General features: G+C 39.5%; 1 protein-coding gene across 1 annotated transcript in view; it reads left to right on the plus strand.

Moving 5' to 3' along the window:
- Nucleotides 1-18,655, plus strand: part of SPATA16 (spermatogenesis associated 16) — a gene marked incomplete at both ends in the record, with an annotated part of 188,992 nt that extends 170,337 nt beyond the window's left edge. Inside the window, one exon of the mRNA XM_081328733.1 lies at nucleotides 18,533-18,655. Coding sequence (XP_081184859.1) covers nucleotides 18,533-18,655 — 123 coding nt within the window. The remainder of the gene's footprint in view (nucleotides 1-18,532) is intronic.
- Between the last annotated feature and the right edge of the window lie 2,406 nt (nucleotides 18,656-21,061).

The raw sequence follows: 21,061 nt of genomic DNA on the forward strand, positions 1-21,061 counted from the left end.
CAGTTGCTTCTTGTCCTGCTTTCAGGTGCTTGACTCCCTCTTCTTTGTGGCAGCTCCTGAGATATTGGAACACTGCTATCATGTCACCCCTTGTCCTTCTCTTCATTAGACTAAAAAGTAAAGGTAAAGGTTCCCCCTCACATTCATGCTAGTCGTTTCCAACTGTAGGGGCCGGGGCTCATCTCCTTTTCAAAGCCGAAGAGCCAGCGCTTGTCCGAGGACGTCTCCATGGTCATGTGGCCGGCATGACTAGACGCCAAAGGCACACGGAACGCTGTTACCTTCCCACCGTAGTGGTCCCTATTTTTCTACTTGCATTTTTTACGTGCTTTCGAACTGCTAGGTTGGCAGAAGCTGGGATGAGTAACAGGCGCTCACTCTGTTACGCGGCACTCGGGATTCGACCCGCCAAACTGCCGACCTTCTGATCGACAAGCTCAGCGTCCTAACCCACTGAGCCACCACATCCCTTTTCATTAGACTAGACATACCCAATTCCAGCAATTGTTCCTTATATGTTTTAGCCTCCAGTCCCCTGATCATCTTTGTTGCTCTTCTCTGTACTCTTTCCAGAGTCTCAACGTCTTTTTTACATTGTGGTGACCAAAACTGGATGATTAAGAATCTCCACAGGCATTAGAATAGCAGCCTATTTGTTTCCTTCTTTAACATTCGGGATCAAAACATTTTAAAAACTGACTGATATCCCAGCAGTTAACACAGCCCAAGCTAATCCAAAAATGATTAAAAGTAGATTGAAACATATTTAGCCATGAAATATTGATACTACTCCAACAGGACCTGGATCAAACGAGCAAATGGGAAAAGGAAATGGAAATCTGAAAAGAGACTTTGTTACTAAAAAGGATGCAATGACTTGAACAATTTCTTAAAGTTTGATTTTTAAAACATGGGGGGTTTTTTAGAGTGGGGAATATTTAAAAGTCATTTTTTAAAAGCATGACATATTTACCTTTCTCTTTTAAGCAAAGGCTCTACAGGAACATTGGCATAAATTTAGATTGAGAAAATGGTAGTCGGAGAAGAGCAAAGCTCCCCAATTCCCATGCTGATGCATATTTTTTTTGCCACTGCATCCTTGACAATCAAATCAAGAGAAGGTTGCAAAGCAATGAAATACAGTGTGGTAAACAAGCAACCTGTTTAACAGATAGATAAAGTGATGTGGGGGACGTTCCTGTTTACTCTGTAATACCCAAAAATACACTAGCCACAAGTTCAGTGTATTAGCTGCAGAGGTCTAGCAAGCTTGCGCCTTGTTATCTTTCAAAGCCAAATTAAGCATATTAACTGCAGTTTTGCCATTATCCTGCACAATTGCTGCTGATTTTTAAAAATGATAGTAGCATCAAGTAAGGAGTCCTATGTTAGGAACGGTCAGACCCATCAACTTGGTTTTACTCAGGTTTTCATTTTCACTGATCGGTCCATTTCAATTTCTCTTTGTTTCTCATTCTTTAGTTTATATATTCAATTTGGCTCATTCCTGTACCTGCTAATTGGTAGGTTGTTCCCTTAGCTGTTTCTTTTCCCTGTGTGTTTTCTTCCAGAAAGGGTGTGCTAAGAGAAGTGGGGAAATAACATGCATTTTGAGCATATTCCTCCAAACATATTTTTGCCTGCAGTTAGGGATTTGTTTTTTAGCATTAGAAAGCAACTTTAAAATTGTAGAAATGCATAAATGTAGGGGCTTGGGGCCTAATTATCAGTTTTTGCAAACCATTTTCTCTTGTACAATGCCGTGTTGCACACCAATTTCTTTAATGCAATGTTTTCCAAGCTTGGCAACATTTTAGATGTGTGGACTTCAAGTCCCACAACTCCTCAGCCAGCATGCTGGTTGGGAAATTCTGGGAGTTGAAGTTCACATATCTTAAATTTGTGTAGGAATTAAAGTAAGGAGAAGCTATTTCACCTTGTCCCGATGCCATCAGAAACATCCTTCATCTAAAAAAATGGTAGCTGTAGCCAGGAAGGGCTTTTGCACATCTTAAGGTTGTGCTTCAGTTGTGCCTATTCCTGGATCATGAGGCTTTGCTCACAGTTACTTATGCCTGTTGAAAGAACAATCTTCATCCGGGTCCAGTCCAAGGCGGGAATAAAGAACATAGAGACTGCTTTAGAAAGAAGGTTGCAATTTATTGAAGAGGAGAACCAGACAGAAATATGGCTCTGGTAAAGCTGACCACATGTGTAGGAAGTGGGTTTTTATATCCTCTGGAGCCTTTTGTTCGGAGTTGTTCTTGTGGCATGAACTTTGACCTGAGTCTGAGTGTGCCTTTCTGGTATTCTGATGGTGGTGGGTTAATCTTATTATGTCCCAAAGGTCATATCCTGCTTCCCTGGGGCTGTCGCTAATGACTTGTATTTTTTGGTGTGAGGGATTGTTGATTCTAGGGATTTTTCTTTCAAATCCCAGCTTCCTGACTCCAATCTTTCTGCCAAGATTATCACATCTGCATTTCTGCAGACCTGGTTTCTGTTTGGGGCAGAGAGACTTGGGGTGGGGGGGTTTCTGCCTTTAAAATCCTTTGGGGATTTTAATATTTCCAAAAATATTTCTTTCTGTGGGGGGGGGTGTGTGACTTCCCACAGCCTCATGATCTCTCCTCTGGATTACTGCAATGTGCTCTACATGGGGCTGCCTGGAAGAGCATTTGGAAACTTCAGCTGGTGAAAAATGTAGTTGCACAGGTCATAAATAATGTCAGATATTTGACACATGTGACATCACTGCTTCATGAGCTGCATTGATTGCCAAGTGCAGCTCCAAGTGCTGGTTGCCAGTTTTAAGGTCCCTGGTTACCTAAGGGAGAGGGGTCTCAGTGGCCTAGCAGTTAGATATTGAGTTTGTTGACTGGAAGGTTGTCATTTTGAGACCCAAGCTCCGTGAGACAGTGTGAGTTCCTGTTCTTGCCCCAGCTCCTGCCAACCTAGCAGATGAAAGCATGCAAATGCAAGCAGATAAATAGGTACCACTTCGGTGGGAAGATAATAGCATTCTGTATGCCTCATCATATAATCATGCTGGCCACATGACCACAGAAATGTCTTCAGACAACGCTGGCTCCCTCAGCTAGGAAACGGAGATGAGAACTGCCCCCTAGAGTCAGACAAGAGCCTTTACTTTTACTTTTACCTTTTTACCTAAGGGACCATATTCTCACAATCATTTCCAACCATGCAATTCAATCCAAGACACTGGGCATTTTAAAGGTCCTGTCAGCCAAGGAATGCCAGCTGGGGGCCAGGAGACATTCCTTCTCTGCCCTATCCCCTGAAAATTAAAATAAGTGGAAAACTAGCTGGCATCTCAAATGAAGAGAAAATATGTAACTTTTTTAATATCTTCATTTTGTCTATCACAGACTAATATATCACCTTGGTTAAATGTGTGTGGCTCCTCTTCTCATGACTAAATAAACCACCGATAATCTCCTTTTCTGTATCAATTTAGAATTAACATATGATGCTAAATAATTAACTGGCGGGTCACTTGGCAATTTAGAGAGTGATTTATAACTATTTCCCTGAAATGCGTGAATGACAGTCATTTTAAGATTCTTTGGTGTCACACAGAAAGGAGAGAGATACCAGTGATCTGTCCTAACAATTCTGTGACACATCTAAAAGAGGAAAAAGGGCTATCAGTTTGAATATATAAAGATATTCTAACCACACTTTGGATAATACATATTTATTACCAACAGTAATCCTAATAACCCTAGTGAAGAAATAACTCTTTTTTTAAAAAATGAAGATGTTAATAGCAAATGTAAATTTTTCTTTAAAAAAATCTTTCATCCCTCTGGGAGACATTCTGCTCACTTAAGCAGCCTGACATCAGAGCCGCATATTTTCTCAAATGAAACAGCAAGCCTTATTTTATGTCTAGATCAGGGGTGTCAAACTCTCAATGTCACGTGATGTGTCATGACATATCGTGACTTTTTTCTCCATTGCCGGCAATGGGGTGGGCACGGTTTTGCCATGACACATCCGGCCGGCAGTTTGACATCCCTGGTCTAGATATCTGGATACAAGACTGCTTGGGAATTCTGGGAGTTGAAGTCCACACAGCTTAAAGTTGCTGAGGTTGAGAAACACTGACTTGGACTTTCTGACTTCCCAGATCTTCCAGTTGCTTCCTTCTCTTGCAAGACAGAAATTGAGAGGTAGAAGTTTGAATGTGGACAAGTCTTCACTACACTTCCTTTATTGTCAAGAGCCAGTAAGGTCAGGGTAGTGGTCATCTTTCTGAAATGGACAGGGTAGACTCAAATCCTCAGATTAGGGTTTAATAAAGCCTTCTCTGATCTGGGCACCCACCAAATAAATGAACTTCAAGTTCACTTTGTGTGGACTTCAATTCCCAGAACCTGCAACAAAAACAATTTTTGCAGGAAATTCTGAGAATTGAGTGCATCTGTTTGAGGGATATCCATGCAGTTTTCTTCATAAGTCTTTTTTTCCCAATTTTGTAATCTTAATTTAATCTTCCAGGTCTTTTGGAAGAGTAACTGGCTCCACTGACCTGCTTGGGGATCACAGATGAGCATGCAGCCTAGGGGTTGGTTACCGCCTTGGAAAAAAAATATGCTGCATTTTTTTTAAAAAAAACACCTACAGGTATTCCTCAACATAGAACCACACTGGGATCAGAATTTCCATCAAGACAGTTATTAAGTGCGTCTTATCCAATTTTATTACCATTTTTGTTATTAAGTAAATCATGAGATTAAGCAAATCTGCTTTGCCCCATTGACTTTGCTAGTTGGAAGTCAGCTAGGAAAGTCACAAATGATGGTCACATGACCCTGGGATGCTGCAACAGTCTTAATACATGCCACTTATTGTAAAAAAGATATTAAAACTTTAGAAAGAGTGCACAGAAGAACAACAAATATGATTAGGGAACTGAAGGCTAAAACATATGAAGAATGGTTGCAGGAATTGAGTATGTCTAGTTTAATGAAGAGAAGGAAGAGGGGTGACATGATAGCAGTGTTCCAATATCTCAGGGGCTGCCACAAAGAAGAAGGAGTCAAGCTATTCTCCAAAGCGCCCGAAGGCAGGACAAGAAGCAACGGATGGAAAGTAATCAAGGAGAGAAGCAACCTAGAACTAAGGAGAAATTTCCTGACAATTAGAACAATTAATCAGTGGGACAACTTGCCTCCAGAAGTTGTGGGTGCTCCAACATTGCAGACTTTTAAGGAGAGATTGGACAACCATTTGTCTGAAATGGTATAGGGTCTCCTGCTTGAGTAGAGGGTTGGACTAGAAGACCTCCATGGTCCCTTCCAACTCTGTTTTTCAGTTATTCTGTAATTGCCAAGCACCCAAATTTTGATCATATGACTGTGAAGATGCTGTGTTGGTCGTAAATGGGAGGGCAGATTTTAAGTTATTTTTTTTCAATGCCTTGTAACTTTGAACAGTCATTAAACAAGTGATTGTAAGTCAAGTACCAGCTGTAGAAGAGGCACGATGAAAGAGGATAAAGTTGTATCGCACTTTGTATGTTTAAAAGCTCCATGGAACAGATGGAAATATGTGCATACATTTGGCAACATATAGGACAAAACTACAAAAATAAGCTAAGTAGAGTTCTAAAAACAGCAAGAAATCCATAGCAACAGTTCAATAGTACAGTAAAGAGCACAAAGAAAGAGCAAATTAAAATACATCATTTGGGACACTAATTAAGCAATGCCCACTGAAATAAAATAGATGCTGTAAATTATTTGACTTCTCTGTTATGAATAATTGATTTTCTCTGTTTAATTCTCTGTTTAATCTAGTCTTTAATAACAATCTGATACTTAATAGTTCTTATTTTCTTGTAAGCACCTGCGGCTTCCCATTTAATGGCAAAGTCCGGATAGATTATGGATTACTAAACCCAAGAATTATCTGTGAGGACTTCCTCAATTTCTAGATCTTTTGACAGTCAAAGCAGATTTTACAGACTCACAAAATATGTAAACTAACTTCATGCTTTCTGCATGAGACAATTCGTAGCATAATTTAAGTAGAAAAAGTGCAGTTTAGATCTAAATTTCCTTGATCAATTTTCAATGCCTCATCAATTTACTTATGCCAAAAAGACTGCTTTCCTCTTCCATTCCTGGGTTCAGAACTATTCCCAATAGCCTTCAAGTTCAACCTCTGTCTTTCAAAAGCCAACAGGGTTTGCAGTTACAGTATGAGCTGTCAGTGCAAAAATCTGAAGTGCCAAGGAAAATTTATAGGTGACATAAAAATGTATGGGATTTAATATCAGATTAAATAGGGCAAGGAATAAACTGCTTAAAACCCATTATCTGTTTACATATTTCATGCCATTTATAACCCCCCCAAAAAATTGCTTAATTTTTTTATGTTTTGAGAGAGCTTCAATAGCACTTAGAACCTGGCACCAAGCAGGTATTCTATGGGAAAGGGACAACCTTCACCACAGAACATCTGTTTCAATCGGCAGGAGGTATCTGAAGCCTGAAACAACCTCCAGGGCAAAGTCAAATATCTGTGTCAACTGAGACATTTGATTCAGGCTACCAACCAGCAACCATGGTTTAATTGCCAAGTCTTGGCCTCTTGAGTGAGCAAAATGCTTGAGTTTGTATGAGAGATTGTACAAACTCAGGGCCTAACCCTAGCACCATTTCCCCCCTTTTCCCTCACAACCTCCAATAAGGCACAATATTAAAAACTGATTAAAAATGTCTTACAAATAGAACAAAAGCTGGCTGAGGGGAGAAATCTTGATTCTTTTTCTGAAGTAGAAAGAGGTGGTGCAAAGAGAGGAGTCAAAGTCAAGAAGGCACCTGCTGTGATATGAGCAAAGCCTCACCTCTTTTTCCTGTGGTGTGCTATACATACAAATAGGCATAGATATGGCTGTATGCTCATAGGGTCTCTCTTGACTTCTTCATCAGCGTGGACACCCGTACCTGGGACGTGCATTCCATGGAGGGGTGGGGGGTTTTTAAGGCCTTCTAATGCATGCTTGGCCACTCAGTTTCTGAAACCATCGGCTTCCCTTAACATCTGGAAAGAATTAAAATTCCCATTTCTAACATGCCAGCTTTAATGTCCATGAATTATCTGAGATTTGGTTTGGAAATAAGGGATTGCTTGCTGTTATCCCCTGCATTTCAGAGCTTAGTGGTGATTTGAACCAGACCATTCCTGCTTAATTCATCATTGTAAGTACAACATCCTAATGGCTCTTATGCTGTGCTCAACAGCTTTTTCCAACTTTCTCTCCTTCGTCAATATATCTATACTTCTTATATCCAGGGCTCTTTTTTTGTCATAGAACACACTGGAATGGAGTTCCGGCACCTTTATTTGACGGATTTTCCAGAGTTGCCTTGAGCAAAATCCTAGTCTTTTAGATACACTAAAAATTGAAGGGTTTTTTTTTTCCAACTACAAAGGTAAACCTTGTAGGGTAGGCAAGGCGGATTGTATGATGTGTATGAGTTCTGGCACCTTTTTTTTTTTTTACAAAAAAAGCACTGCTTATATCAAATATATATACGTGCTGTTTATCACCAAAGCAGTGTAGAGCCTCATAAGGTTAAATAACTTCTTAAGGATTTGATCTTTACAACTTTAGGTACCATTTCTTGAGGGGGGGATCCTTGATGCTCTCTGAGCTTGGTTATTTTCTTGCAGACATTTCATTACCTGAGTAGGTTACATCATCAGTGCTTGCACTGATGCATTTATGGTGTTATCTAGTTTGGATAATGAAACATCTACAAGAAAACGACCAAGCTCAGAGAGCACCAAGGACCCCTCATTTTAACCCTGAGTTACAAATAGTCTCTTTTATTGGTATTGTTTGTTGGGGATGGATATCTGTAACCCTAAACATGTAACCAGTTTAAAGGAACATGGGCTGTAAGAATGAACAACTTGTATTCTGGCATCCATGAAGAAAGTGACATGATACAATTGAGAAATGAACAAACAAAAAACTCAAATGAAATGTCACATGACCTTGCAAAACCTTCAATTTGTCATCAAAGTCATCCGATTTCATTTGATTTCAGTAGACATTTGGTTTTACTTCATTTGGAAGTACAAGGAAGATTTTTAGGATATTTATAAGTACCTTGGAGATTATATTCATGCATTGCTGGACAGTGAAGAGATGGAAAATGGTTTCCCCAATGAATGAGAGAAGACACTATCAGCTGCTTAGATAAATGACTTGTTCCCTGTTCCTAGAACAATGGTAGATGACCTTTTCATTTCCAAGGCTTAGAGCAGACATGTCAAACTCACGACGTCATGTGACGTCATGCAACGTATCAGGATGGTTTTTCCATTGCCGGCAACGGGATGGGTGCAGCTTCTGGATGATGCATCCGGCCCGCAGGCCGGCAGTTTTGACAACCCTGGCTTAGAGGGACTAATTTCTTGTTTGTTGAAGAGTTGAGGTTGATGCAAATTGGGAAAAATATATCACGGGCTTGGCTGCCGCCTCTCTCTCTTTTTCCTCAAAATGGTATAATCTCTATTGTCAAGCAATAATCTGTATTGCCAGCATCTGAAATATTGCAGTTGCTTTGGGAAAGAATCTGAAAAAAAATGAATTTGGGAGCCCACGAGTCCGACTGGGGCACTTAACCGCATGAAAATAAAGCCAAATTGCACAGTGTAGCAACACTGGAAAATAAAAAGGACATTGAGATAATGGAGTGGCCAAAGCATCGGATGAATAGGTGCCATCACTGGAAGGGCCTTGTCTGTTCTCATCCAGAGATATTCACGAGGGGATTGGACACACACAGCAAGGGTTTAAGGGCCAAAGGCCAGCATTTGCTTATCTTCAGCTTCATTTGAAGCCAGAACACTTTCAGCGCAAAGAGCTTGGCCTTTGTGACAGCAGCATTGGCAGGTGCAAGTGAAGACCTGCTTTCTGGTATCTCTTCCTTTGCTCTCTGCCAAATGCGTCTCTTTGAGCTGACATCCAGGTCTCACACTTTAAGTGCTTTTCCACAAAACAACAGCCTCAACCCTACAAAGAACCTGGCATTTCCTGTCATACTATAGTTCTGATGATGATTTCTTTTTTCTTTCAAAGGCAGTCAGACTGGCAACTTTTTAAAAAAGGCCAAAAGACAGAAGGGCTGACGTTCTCTTCCCCAGCTTTCTCTTTTTATATATATATAAAAAAAATCAAATGCAGAGGCAGAAGCAAAAATCCGTGAACAGGGACAAGAACGATAACTGCTTAGTTTCGGTTACACTGTGTGCGTCTCTGTCTATTTTGTTCTTTCGTTTGTTTTTTTTCCCCCATCTAATGCAGACTTTCTAAACCTGGTGACCTTTGAATGCACAAGGGCTACAAGCCCAGAACTCTGGAACCAGAATACTAACAGGGGATTTGGGGAAATGGAGCCCAAACTATCGTCTGTTACATGGGTTTGTGTGTATGGGCATCTCCCCTCTCTAGTCATGTGCTAATTGGTTATTTTTAGTTTAATTATATAAGCACCTCTCAGTCCTCATTTTAACAGATGAGACAAAAACACAAAAATAAATGGTTTTAATTTAATGTGGGTCCCTAGCAGATAAATTTAGAGGAAGGGTTAAGATAGTCAAGATGGGAGTAGCAACCATAAAATAAAAGCCCCACCGTTTTTAATGTAAATTCAGGATCACCACAACCCCAAACATCCTTGGTCTCTAACATTATAATCTTTTAAGGGCTCTATTCTGGTGCCAATAAATGAAAAGGTTATAAGATAGCTAATAAATCCATTTCTTTCCTATGATCAGGCTGAGCAAATCATGTTATGAATCAAGAATACAAGAGTTGGGCCATTCTATATTATTCATTTCACCTTTCCGGAAAGATTGTAGAATTAAAGTTTAAGGCTTGGTATAAGACCACACTTGGAATATTTCATTCTGTTTTGGTCGCCGTGATATCAAAAAGATGTCCAGACTCTAAAACAGGGGTCTTCAAACTTAGCCCTTTTATGACTTGTGGACTTCAACTCCCAGAATTCCTCAGCTAGGCATGCTGGCTGAGGAATTCTGGGAGTTGAAGTCCACAAGTCATAAAAGGGCCAAGTTTGGAGACCCCTGCCCTAGAAAGATGCAGAGAAGAGCAACAAAGATGGTGAAAGGACTGAAGGCTAAAACATGAAGAATGGTTGGAGAAATTGGGTATGTCTAATTTAATGCAAACAAGGACTAGGGTGACATGATAGCAATATTTGAGGGGTTTCCACAAAGAAGAGGGGGTTCTGAAGGCAGAACAAGAACTAATGGATAGAAGCTAATCAAGGAGAGAAGCAACCTAGAACTAAGGAAAAATTTCCTACCAGTGAAAACAATTAACCAGTGGAAGAGATTACCTTCAGAAGTTGTGTGTACTTCATCACTGGAAGTTGTTAGGAAGAGACAAGATTGTCACTTGTCTGAAATGGTATGAGGTTGGACTAGAAGACCTCCAACTCTGTTATTCCATTTATAAATGTTTTGCTTTGAAGCATGCAAATGTCCTATTTTGTTTATGGACAAAGCATCAGAAAAACTTTAAAAATTAGATGGGACATAAGGCCTTGTAGACATTAAAAAAATTACTATGACATGGCCCAGTATTACAAGATGGAAGCAATATCATCCTGTTCCAGCTTCCTTACTAGCATATTACAAAACTGCATTTGTCTTCAGTTTAAAAATACGACCCAATTCAGAGCTCTACCCATTTGCTTCAACTGCAAAGGGACAAAGTGGTATTCAAAATAGGAAGAGCAAACTCTTCAGTTGAAGCACAAAGCTTAGGAGGTTTGAAGGAAGAGACTGAGTGAGGAAATACAGTAATGCTATAACCCGAGTAAGAAAGATAGAGTACAAGAAATATTGTTGCTACTTGGAGGGGGCTGGACTACTGTTCCCATCATCCATAATAGATGGAAAGGATCGGAGTTGCAGTCCGGAGGCCCAAATATGGCAGCCATTGCTAATGATAAGGCAATAAGAAAGAAGTATTAAGAAAATGGCACAGGAAGAAATGAAAATTACCAACAGTCCCCCCCTCCCATTTGTTTCTCAAAATAGTCCCTTAAAATCATCCATCTAGCTGCCCAACATGACTTTGAATTAACTTACTTTGGAATTCAGACAGGTAGATCCTGCGTTCCAATGTGGACTTCTGGGCTTTCTTCTACAGATGGGTGCATTTTTTTCAGACACACGTGTGCAGTTCAATTACAATACAGCCAAAATGTTGGATGGTTACAAGGATCGTTTTGCTCTAAAGAGGTGGTGCAAATTGTCTATTCTGCAAAGCTAGTCTAGTATCACCAGATATTAGTCCACCTGAATGGACTCACAGCCGAACTCCTGTCTTCCTTCCAGGATAACACAACATTATACCTTGTCTCACAAGGAGGGACATTGTGGGTCCCACCCTCATGATCTGAGGCTTTCAGTGTGAATAATGCAGCAATGGAAATGGAGAGGACAATCACTGCACCTCAGTTTCCATTCCAGTACCTCAAAGAAAAGTGGTGATTCCATACATTGTGAGCCATCCAGGTTCTTAAATGAGATGTGCAGCCATACACATTGAATAAATCATAGTAATGTTTTTTACAGTTTGGGTGAGTTGTTTCCGATGATGAAAAGGAGGGAATAGATCCAGGAGCTTCTAATAATTCCTGAAAGGCTAGTTCCAGCAGTAACTCTACTCTGGTTGAAGCAAATCCAGAAAGTTCCACAAGTCCTAGTCTGAACTCACTAAGAGCTTCTCGGACTTTGAGGTTCACCAACCCTGTCCCAAGCAGTGGCATACATTAAAAATACAGCCACAGAGAATTGAGCTCCACAGGTCAGATAGATTGGCCAAGAACCAGGCTGGCAGGAGAGCAGGCTCTAATGAGTAGTGTACCTTGGCTGTGCATCTGGTGGCTCAGCATGACTTATTTATTGGCCTCACTCCGAACAACTTTTCAAGCCTCAGCTCTGCCATGTTTATCTTGTTGGGCCATGATTCCACCTCGCTGTGTCTCTTGGATTTGTCATTTGTTCATCAGATTCCTGGTCCCAACTCATGACAAGCCTTGATTGCTTTACAGCTATAGGACTCTTTGCTTCTGAACATTCTACCTAAGTTTGCATGTCTCTGATTGTGGCAGGTATCCAGCTTCCTATCTTGTGGCAGGCAGGCAGCAATGTAAGCACAGAAAAGATGTAGCCACTGGGAAGAACTACGGGTTCAAGGGCCTTACCTGAAAACATGTAGTACTGGTAGAATAGACATATGGTTTTCAAAGAAATAGGGCAACTTTTGGCAGGAACAATTGGGCAGCCAAGTTCATTTTTCTTAGATGCTAAAGACACTATACTCAACCATTTTATCAAATGTACCAAATGTACAGGTATAGTATAGGAGGTACCTTGCTCAATAGTAGTAACTGTGAGAAGGATCTCGGAGTCCTAGTGGACAATCACTTAAATATGAGCCAGCAGTGTGCTGCAGCTGCCAAAAAAAGCCAACACAGTGCTAGGCTGCATTAACAGAGGGATAGAAACAAGATCACATGAAGTATTAATACCACTTTACAATGTCTTGGTAAGGCCACACTTGGAATACTGCATCCAATTTTTTTCACCACAAAAAAAAGATGTTGAGGCTCAGTACAGAGAAGAGCAACAAAGATGATTAGGGGACTGGAGGCTGAAAAATATAAGGAACAGTTGGTGGAATTGGGTATGAAGAGAAGGACGAGGGGGGACATGATAGCAGTGTTCCAATATCTCAGAGGCTGCCACAAAGAAGAGGGACTCAAGCTATTCTCCAAAGCACCTAAAGGCAGGACAAGAAGCAATGGATGGAAACTAACCAAAGAGAGAAGCAACCTGGAACTAAAGAGAAACTTCCTGACAGTTAGAACAATTAACCAGTGAAACAACCTGCCTCCAGAAGTGGTGAATGCTCCAACACTGAAAGTTTTTAAGAAGAGACTGGATAGCTGTTTGTCTGAAATGGTATAGGGTTTCCTGCCTGAGCAGGGGGTTGGACTAGATGACCTCCAAGGTCCCTTCCAACATTATTATTATTATTATTATTATTATTATTATTATTATTATTATTATTATTATTATTATTATTATTATTATTATTATTATTACAGTAGAATTGAAAAAATCTCTGCCTTTAGGTGAATGGCATTGTCTCTCCACCTTGAACATCACACTGTGTCCATGATGTGAATTGGCTCTTTATCCAGGTGAAATGCAGCTCTCTCAAACAAACAGTGTGAGAGAGCTGCATTTTACCTGGATAAAGAACCAATTCACATCATGGACACAGTGTGATGTTCAAGGTAGAGAGACAATGTCATTCACCTCTCTGAAGTGTTTTGCAGTACTCTAAGGCCTTGACCAAGGGGGCATGACAGATCAGTGGTTAAAGACACTAAACCTGTCAGCTGGAAAGCTGATAGCCCTGGTTCAAGACCTAAGCATCATGCAATGGAGTGAGCTCCCGTTACCTGCCCCAGCTCCTGTCAACGTAGCAGTTCAAAAGCATGCAAATGTGAGTAGATACATAGGTTCCACTTTGGTGGGAAGGTAACAGTGTTCCATGTGCCTTGGCAGATAGTCATGCTGGCCACATGACCACGGAAATGTCTTTGGACAACATTGGCTCCATCAGTTAAAACGTAGAGATTAACACCACCCCCTAGTACATGGGTGTCAAACTGCCGGCCCACGGGCCAGTTTCATCATACCGAAGCCACATCCACCCCATTGCCGGCAATGCAAAAAGAGTCACGATACGTCACAACATGTCACGTGATGTGGCAAGTTTGACACCCGTGCCCTAGAGTCAGACATGACTGGACAGGGGAAACCTTTATCTTTACCTAAGGCTTTGACCACTGATTGCTGTAGGCAAAAGAGATTTTAGTGCTCGTCCTATGCATATCTTACTCTTCTAGGACTTCCTGTAATTGTCCTGGAAGAGTCTGAAGAAGCTTCTGGAACTATAGCATGAAGCCCCTCAGTGCATCAACTCAGGTTCATTTTTAGAAATAGGCATACGTGTTGCACCAGAAAGCAGCTTCAAATGGATGGATGCTTTTCGCAAATTTTCATGAAAGCAAAGCATCTCCTTGAAGTTTTCTACAGTATGAGTGTGTGTGTGTGTGTGTGTGTGTGTGTGTGTGTGTCTGTCTGTCTGTCTGTCTGTCTGTGTCTGTGTGTGTGTGTGTGTGTGTGAGAGAGAGAGAGAGAGAGAGAGAGAGTTGGCAGCAAACAACTCAGTTCATCAAAGTCTAATACAAATAAAAAATGTTTTAATTTGCATTTAGAATGATAAGCAAGCAACAAATTAATGTTTTGGACAGTTTAAAAGGAATTCTGCCTAATCTCTTATAAGGAAGGAGGGATATCAGGAGCGGAACCTGATGGAAATTTTAACCAAATAGGTGGTTTTACATGGGGGAAACTGGCTCTTAATACCAAATACATATTAAAAAACCATGGAACAAACAGCACTATTTTCAAAATGCATTTCATAGCAGTCTGAAATACAACATTGTTGAAAATATTTTTGCAAACCCTTTTTTCCCCCCTATGTCTTCAGTGGTAAACAAACTTCAAACTGATTCACATATTATATGAATCTGTGGTAACACAGACAAGCAAGTTCATGCACAAAATATGGCTATACCAGACCGATTGCAGACTTATTCATTAATTGAATTTAATGTATTTACTTTAAGGAAAGGAATTGAGAGTTTACAGTCCAGTAGGAAAAAGAAGCATCAAAGTGCTGCTGTCTGGTAAATAATTAATTGCAAATTCTCAGCTATCTTGAGGTTCCTTTAGTAGCCGTCTGCATTTGTGAGGATGGTGATGCCCATGAATAAACATGAATGATAAATATATAAATCTATATAAATGCATGTGTTATTTATGAAGAGCACCTGGATGCAGCTCTCTGTCTCAAAGCTGTTCATGAAATAGGTGGAGTAAAGAAAAAGATAGGCATTTAAATATGCCCCTTATTAAAATAATCATTGACTTGTTCTTGGGCAAGATGGATGACATCTGCAAGAATCGTTGTTTTGCATCTTCTACTCTTTTATTGAACTCTTTGGTGAAAGATGTTTCTCAGGAAAATGTATTTATTTAGAACTTCATCCTGATTTAATAGGGGGGAAAAATGGTTCTTGCCAGGGCAGGAAGAAACACACATTTTTCTCCCTACATTTTAATTCTATAAGTACAGCTCTTCCACCAGTATTTTCTTCTTATCAAGAAAACTTGCTTAAGATTAATTTTCTCAGCATGTCTTCCTTTTAAAGTGGCTGTTTTTCAATGTCATTTAAAGATAGCATTCTGATCAATTCTCCGTGGGCGTGTGCACCAGCCGAATGAAGGCGCCCATATCAGTCTGTCCCACATCAGGAAAACAATAATTGCTGCTGGGAAGAGGAGGCAAAAGGGGTCATTATCTAGCACACACAAACATCTGTATACCAAAGTATGTGTACAAACACGTGTGTTAACGATTTGTCAAGAGGGGAAACGTAACTTTTGGTAAGGGAGAAGATGCCATCCCTGCTCAGGGAATGTTATGATTAAACAGCAGCCAGTCAAAGTGGTTAATTCATAAAGAAAAGCTGAGGATCTACACAGGTTCTTGTAACGTGATTGATCGATCATATGCCATCAAGTCACTGTTGACTCTTAGCAACCACATAGATTTTTTTTCCACATGAACGTACCTGTTTTGTCGGTGGAGATTCTCAGTCATCCATGTCATAGTTGTCTCAAAGGTGCTTTTTCAAAAGGCAACTGAACTAATTTTTTTTTCATTGAGAAGGAAGAAGAAGACATTTCACTTCTCATTCAAGAAGATTCATCAGTTGTGACTGATGGTAGGGGGATGGAAGGATAGGTTCTGAGGGGGAGGGAAAGGATTGTAATTTTTGAGGTCATCTGGTTGTTAGCACTCTGGGACCATTGAGGCCACTTGGGGGTTTATCTGTGCCCTGTTATACCTATCATATCCACCTTGTTATATCTGTGCCCTGTTGTAATATACCTGCTATCTCATAGAAGGCAGCATCTAGTAACTCATACACCTGTTTCAGGTATGTTCAATGGTACAGGGCCTTCTCAATCAAGAATAGACATGGCATAGGAAGAACAAGAAGACCACCATAGTTGGCAGCTCCTGGAAGCATCAAGAGCTCAGACATTAGATATCAGGCAACTAGTCCAGTGGTGAGATTCAAATATGTGAACAACCAGTTCTCTGTGTGGATGACACATCCGGAAGTCCATTCTGGGCTTGGGCATGAAAAAATTAGCTTCCAGTTCTGCCGAACTGATGCGAACAGGCTGAATCCCACCACTGAAATAGTCCACAATTCTAAAACTGACACTCTTAGGTCCATTGGACAGGCAATGTTAAAAAAAAGTATCCAGATGGCTATATAAATAGTTTTTGCACATAGAATTGCATGGAATAACATTTTGTCTTTCTCCGTTAGATAATAAAACATCTTGGGCCAAGCTGAAATGGAATCTATTATAGTGACTTCATCTCAGCTGCAATCCCCCAAAATGTCTGGAGAGAAATAAAATATCTTAATTGTCTCACACCAGCAAATACCATTAAGATGGATATAGAGGTTGCCAATCAGGTGTTTTTTTTAATCCCATTTATATCCCGCCCTTCTCCGAAGACTCAGGGCGGCTTACAATCTAAAGCACAAATCAATGTGCTTAGCAATAGCCTTCATAAACATACCCCAGTTGTTATTGAATCTTTTTTCTGGATTCATACAATAAATTGAACCGAACTAATCAAACAGGTTGGATACTTACATAATGTTAAACTACAAAAATAACCCAATTAAGGTTAACACTAATCAAATTTAGCATGTTGAGTGGCTGCATTTTCTAAGTCATTAACCAACCTAGTTAAGTGTGGCGCTCTATAGCCCTGGAGAAACTACCTTCTCAAAGCAATATTATAATTCCTCTTATGGCTTAACCTCAGTTTGAATATCATTTATATTTTTAGATAAGGGAATATCAATTTGAATTTATGTAAGTAATATATATATATATATATATATATATATATATATATATATATATATATATATATATATATATATATATATATATATATATATATATATATATATATATATATATATATATATATATATATATATATATATATATATATATATATATATATATATATATATATATATATATATATATATATATATATATATATATATATATATATATATATATATATATATATATATATATATTATTTGCATGGATGGAAAGGTAGACAGATAGTTATTCAGTTCAGTTATTCAGATAGTTATTCAGTTCAGAAAACAAAATTAATATGAGAGCCGAAGAAAATGCAATAGAGGAAAAAAATCTTGTCACTCAAAATAGCCTTCCCAGTAGCTTCTTCCAAATCTGGAGGAGGAGGAGGAGGAGGAGGAGGAGGAGGAGGAGGAGGAGGAGGAGGAGGAGGAGGAGGATAGTGGTGGTGATATCCATTCAGTCGTGTCTGACTTTTGGTGATTCTATGGGCCAGGTCTCTCCACATCTTCCAGTCTTGCACTATTTCTTTGAATTGTTCTCTGTTCTGGCTGGTGTCAGCTTTGATGGTGTCCAGCCACCATGTTCTTTGATGGCCTGGTTTCCTTTTCTCGCTAACTCTTCCAAATATATAATTGCTTTCTCCGGTGAATTCTCCCTCATAAAATGGCCAAAATAATTGAGACACAGTTTTGTGATTCTTTATGAATATAATTTCTATCAAACCCAAACAGCATGATCAATGTGTTGTGTTTAATTGTGTTGCCTATTTATTGCTTTATTGCCTTGATTTATAGGAGATTATTTTATTGTTGGTGATTGTGTTGAATTATTTTTAATTATAGTTAATTCATATTGTCCTTTTTTGATTATCCCTTGGTGAATAATACAGTGATGGTAGGAATTGTCAACAAAAACATGTTAAACACTTCAGGTTGAGCTTGAAATTGCAAACTGCTCCAGTGAACATGGTATCTTTTTTAAAACTTAAATGAAAGCAGTTGTTTAGCCATTCTGAAAAGGTCAGGATGTCAATTTAATTTCCAGTGACAACTTCCAATGAAAAGAACCATATTAAAAGAGATGCAGCATACGTCCAGTTTGATTTTTCTATCATATGGGCTCAGTTTTCTTCTATGAATGAAATTAGGCATTACATCTTCAGACCTTGGTGCCATCTGGAAAATGGGTGGAAACCTAGCTCCTGAAACACTGTATGCCTCTGAGATAGAATTTTGCTTCTCAGAAATGGTACCCTTTTTAAAAAAAAAAGGCATTTTGAAGAGAAAGCAATGCTTTTAACAAAAAACACCACAAACAGTGGTGGGTGCCACATTTTTTTTCTTTTTGACAGCCCTTCTGTTTTTATGTTTGTCCACAGGTTGGAATTATAGAAGACTTCCTATACCAATTAGAAGATAGTTTCTTAAAAACCAAGAAACTCAGAACAGCAAGACGACAGAAAATGAAAATGAAGCGGCTTCAAAGCGAACAGCCATGCTAGGCCTACTAAGAAGAGGCTCATATCCTGTGCCAGAAATGGCAAGAGAGGACATTTTTACTACAGGAATTTGACAATGCAGGCTGGCCTTCAAATTAATGAGATGTCCCTTCCGTACAACTCATCTTAGCAACCAGCTTCTGCACTTCATTAGTCTCATCAGACAGGAATAAATATTCATGAGATGCTTAACAGGGTTTTGTGGTCTTGTTTATTCATACCCACTCAGGAATTTCAGTCACTACTGCATACCTTGTTTTGGGCACAATACAGTCAGTGCACTTTGGGCTGATCTTTTCCATTCATAACACAAATCTTTTTCTGGAGCAGATCCTGCTGGACAGTGTGTCATGTTTCTTTTCAGTCAATTCAGGACTATACAGAGGGTAATCTCTTTCAGAGAAATTTCAGAGACTTAATTGTGATGTGCATGAACATATAAAAAGGCTGTAGGTCTTTGACCGTTACTGACTTGGATGGGCAACATATGAATCACCAAACTGAATTACTGAATATCTATGGTGATCCATCAAGTATGTTCACAATCATAAGACCACACACACACCACACACTTGGAATACCGCATCCAGTTCTGGTTACCACGATACAAAAAAGATGTTGAGACTGTAGAAAGAGTGCAGAGAAGAGCAACAGAAATGATAAACATTCTGGAGGCTAAACCATAGGATGAATGATTGAGGGAACTAAATGTGTCTAGTCTACTAAAGAGAAGGACTAGGGGTGATAGGATAGCACTTTTCCAGTACTTGAGGGGCGGTCACAGAAAAGAAGGGGATCAACCTATTCTTCAAAGCACCTGGGGGCAGGATAAGATAGAGGATCATTAAAGAGATATCCAATCTAAAATTAAGGAGAAATTTTCTGACAGAACAAGCAGTTGAGCAGCTAACATCTGGAATTTGTAGCTGCTCCATCACTGGAGGTATAGGATCTCCTGCTTTGAGTGGTTGTTGGACTAGAAGACCTCCAAGGTCCGTTCCAACCCTATTATTCTATGTTCTACAAGAAATAAATCTTGCTAATACTTTGTTAAGCCACTGTATTAGTGGCAACTATAGTAACATTGGAAGAATAGGTAAAAATTCTGATGACAATGAAGTGATTCTGGAGAGCTAAACACACACAAAAAGATGTTACACTTCCAAGACTTTTTCTACTGGCTGTTAATCCAATGCGTACACATTCAAAACCTTACAGTAGTCCTACTGCCAAAATTAGTTGCAAGAAGCAAATGACCAAATGGAGCCTTCTATCTATTCTGTATTTAGTGGCAAAGTAAATCATATTCTGTCCTCTGATAGGGAGTAAATCATTAGAGGGTTATTAATCCTACCTTTAGAACTGCCACTAGAACTGCCACTCATTTTGCTTATTGGTAAGTTCAACCAGTAGTAAGTTTCCTAGTAAATGAAGGCCTTGACAGAAAGCCCATGGTGTTTTTTTATAAATGTTTTATTGATTTTCTATTTTACATTTAAGTATTTAAAAAGCAAAGTGACGGCTGAGTTAATCGATAATACAATGACATACAAGTATCTTTAGTACAAGTCTCAAGCTACTACATTGAATATTTCCTCTCTTTTCCCCTTAATATTACTCTCTCTAAAAATGACATTCTTACATTTATCAATAATTTTTTAATTTTTAGCTTATACATATTCTTGTTATTTAAGATCATAGCAGACGGGGACTGCAGCCAAGAAATTAAAAGACGCTTGCTCCTTGGGAGGAAAGCCATGGCAAATCTAGACAGCACCCTGCCAACAAAATTGCATATAGTCAAGGCTATGGTCTTCCCAGTTGCAATGTATGGCAGTGAAAGTTGGACCATAAGAAAGGCTGTGTGCCAAAGAATTGAGGCCTTTGAGCTATGGTGCTGGAGAAGACTCCTGCGAGTCCCTTGGACTGCAAGGCGATCAAACCGGTCAGTCCTAGAGGAGATCAACCCTGACTGCTCTTTAGAAGGCCAGATCCTGAAGCTGAAACTCAAATACTTTGGCCACCTAATGAGAAGGAAGGACTCACTGGAGAAGAGCCTAATGCTGGGAAAGGTTGAGGGCAAGAGAAGAAGGGGACGACAGAGAATGAGGTGGCTGGATGGAGTCACTGAAGCAGTAGGCGTGAGCTTAGATGGACTCCAGAAGATGGTAGAGGACAGGAAGGCCTGGAGGAACATTGTCCATAGGGTCACGATGGGTCGGACACGACTTCGCAACTAACAACAACAACAACAACAATATTTAAGATTTAAGATTTATTGAGATTTTTATACCGCCCTTCTCCCAAAGGGACTCAGGGCGGTTCACAGGGCATAAATATAAACAACAGTACAAACATTAAAAGATAATTAAATTAATGCCCAAGTTAAAACCAGAATAATAAAACAAA

The sequence above is a fragment of the Vipera berus genome (genome assembly GCF_964194415.1).
Source record: "Vipera berus genome assembly, chromosome: 5".
NCBI classification, from domain to species: domain Eukaryota; kingdom Metazoa; phylum Chordata; class Lepidosauria; order Squamata; family Viperidae; genus Vipera; species Vipera berus.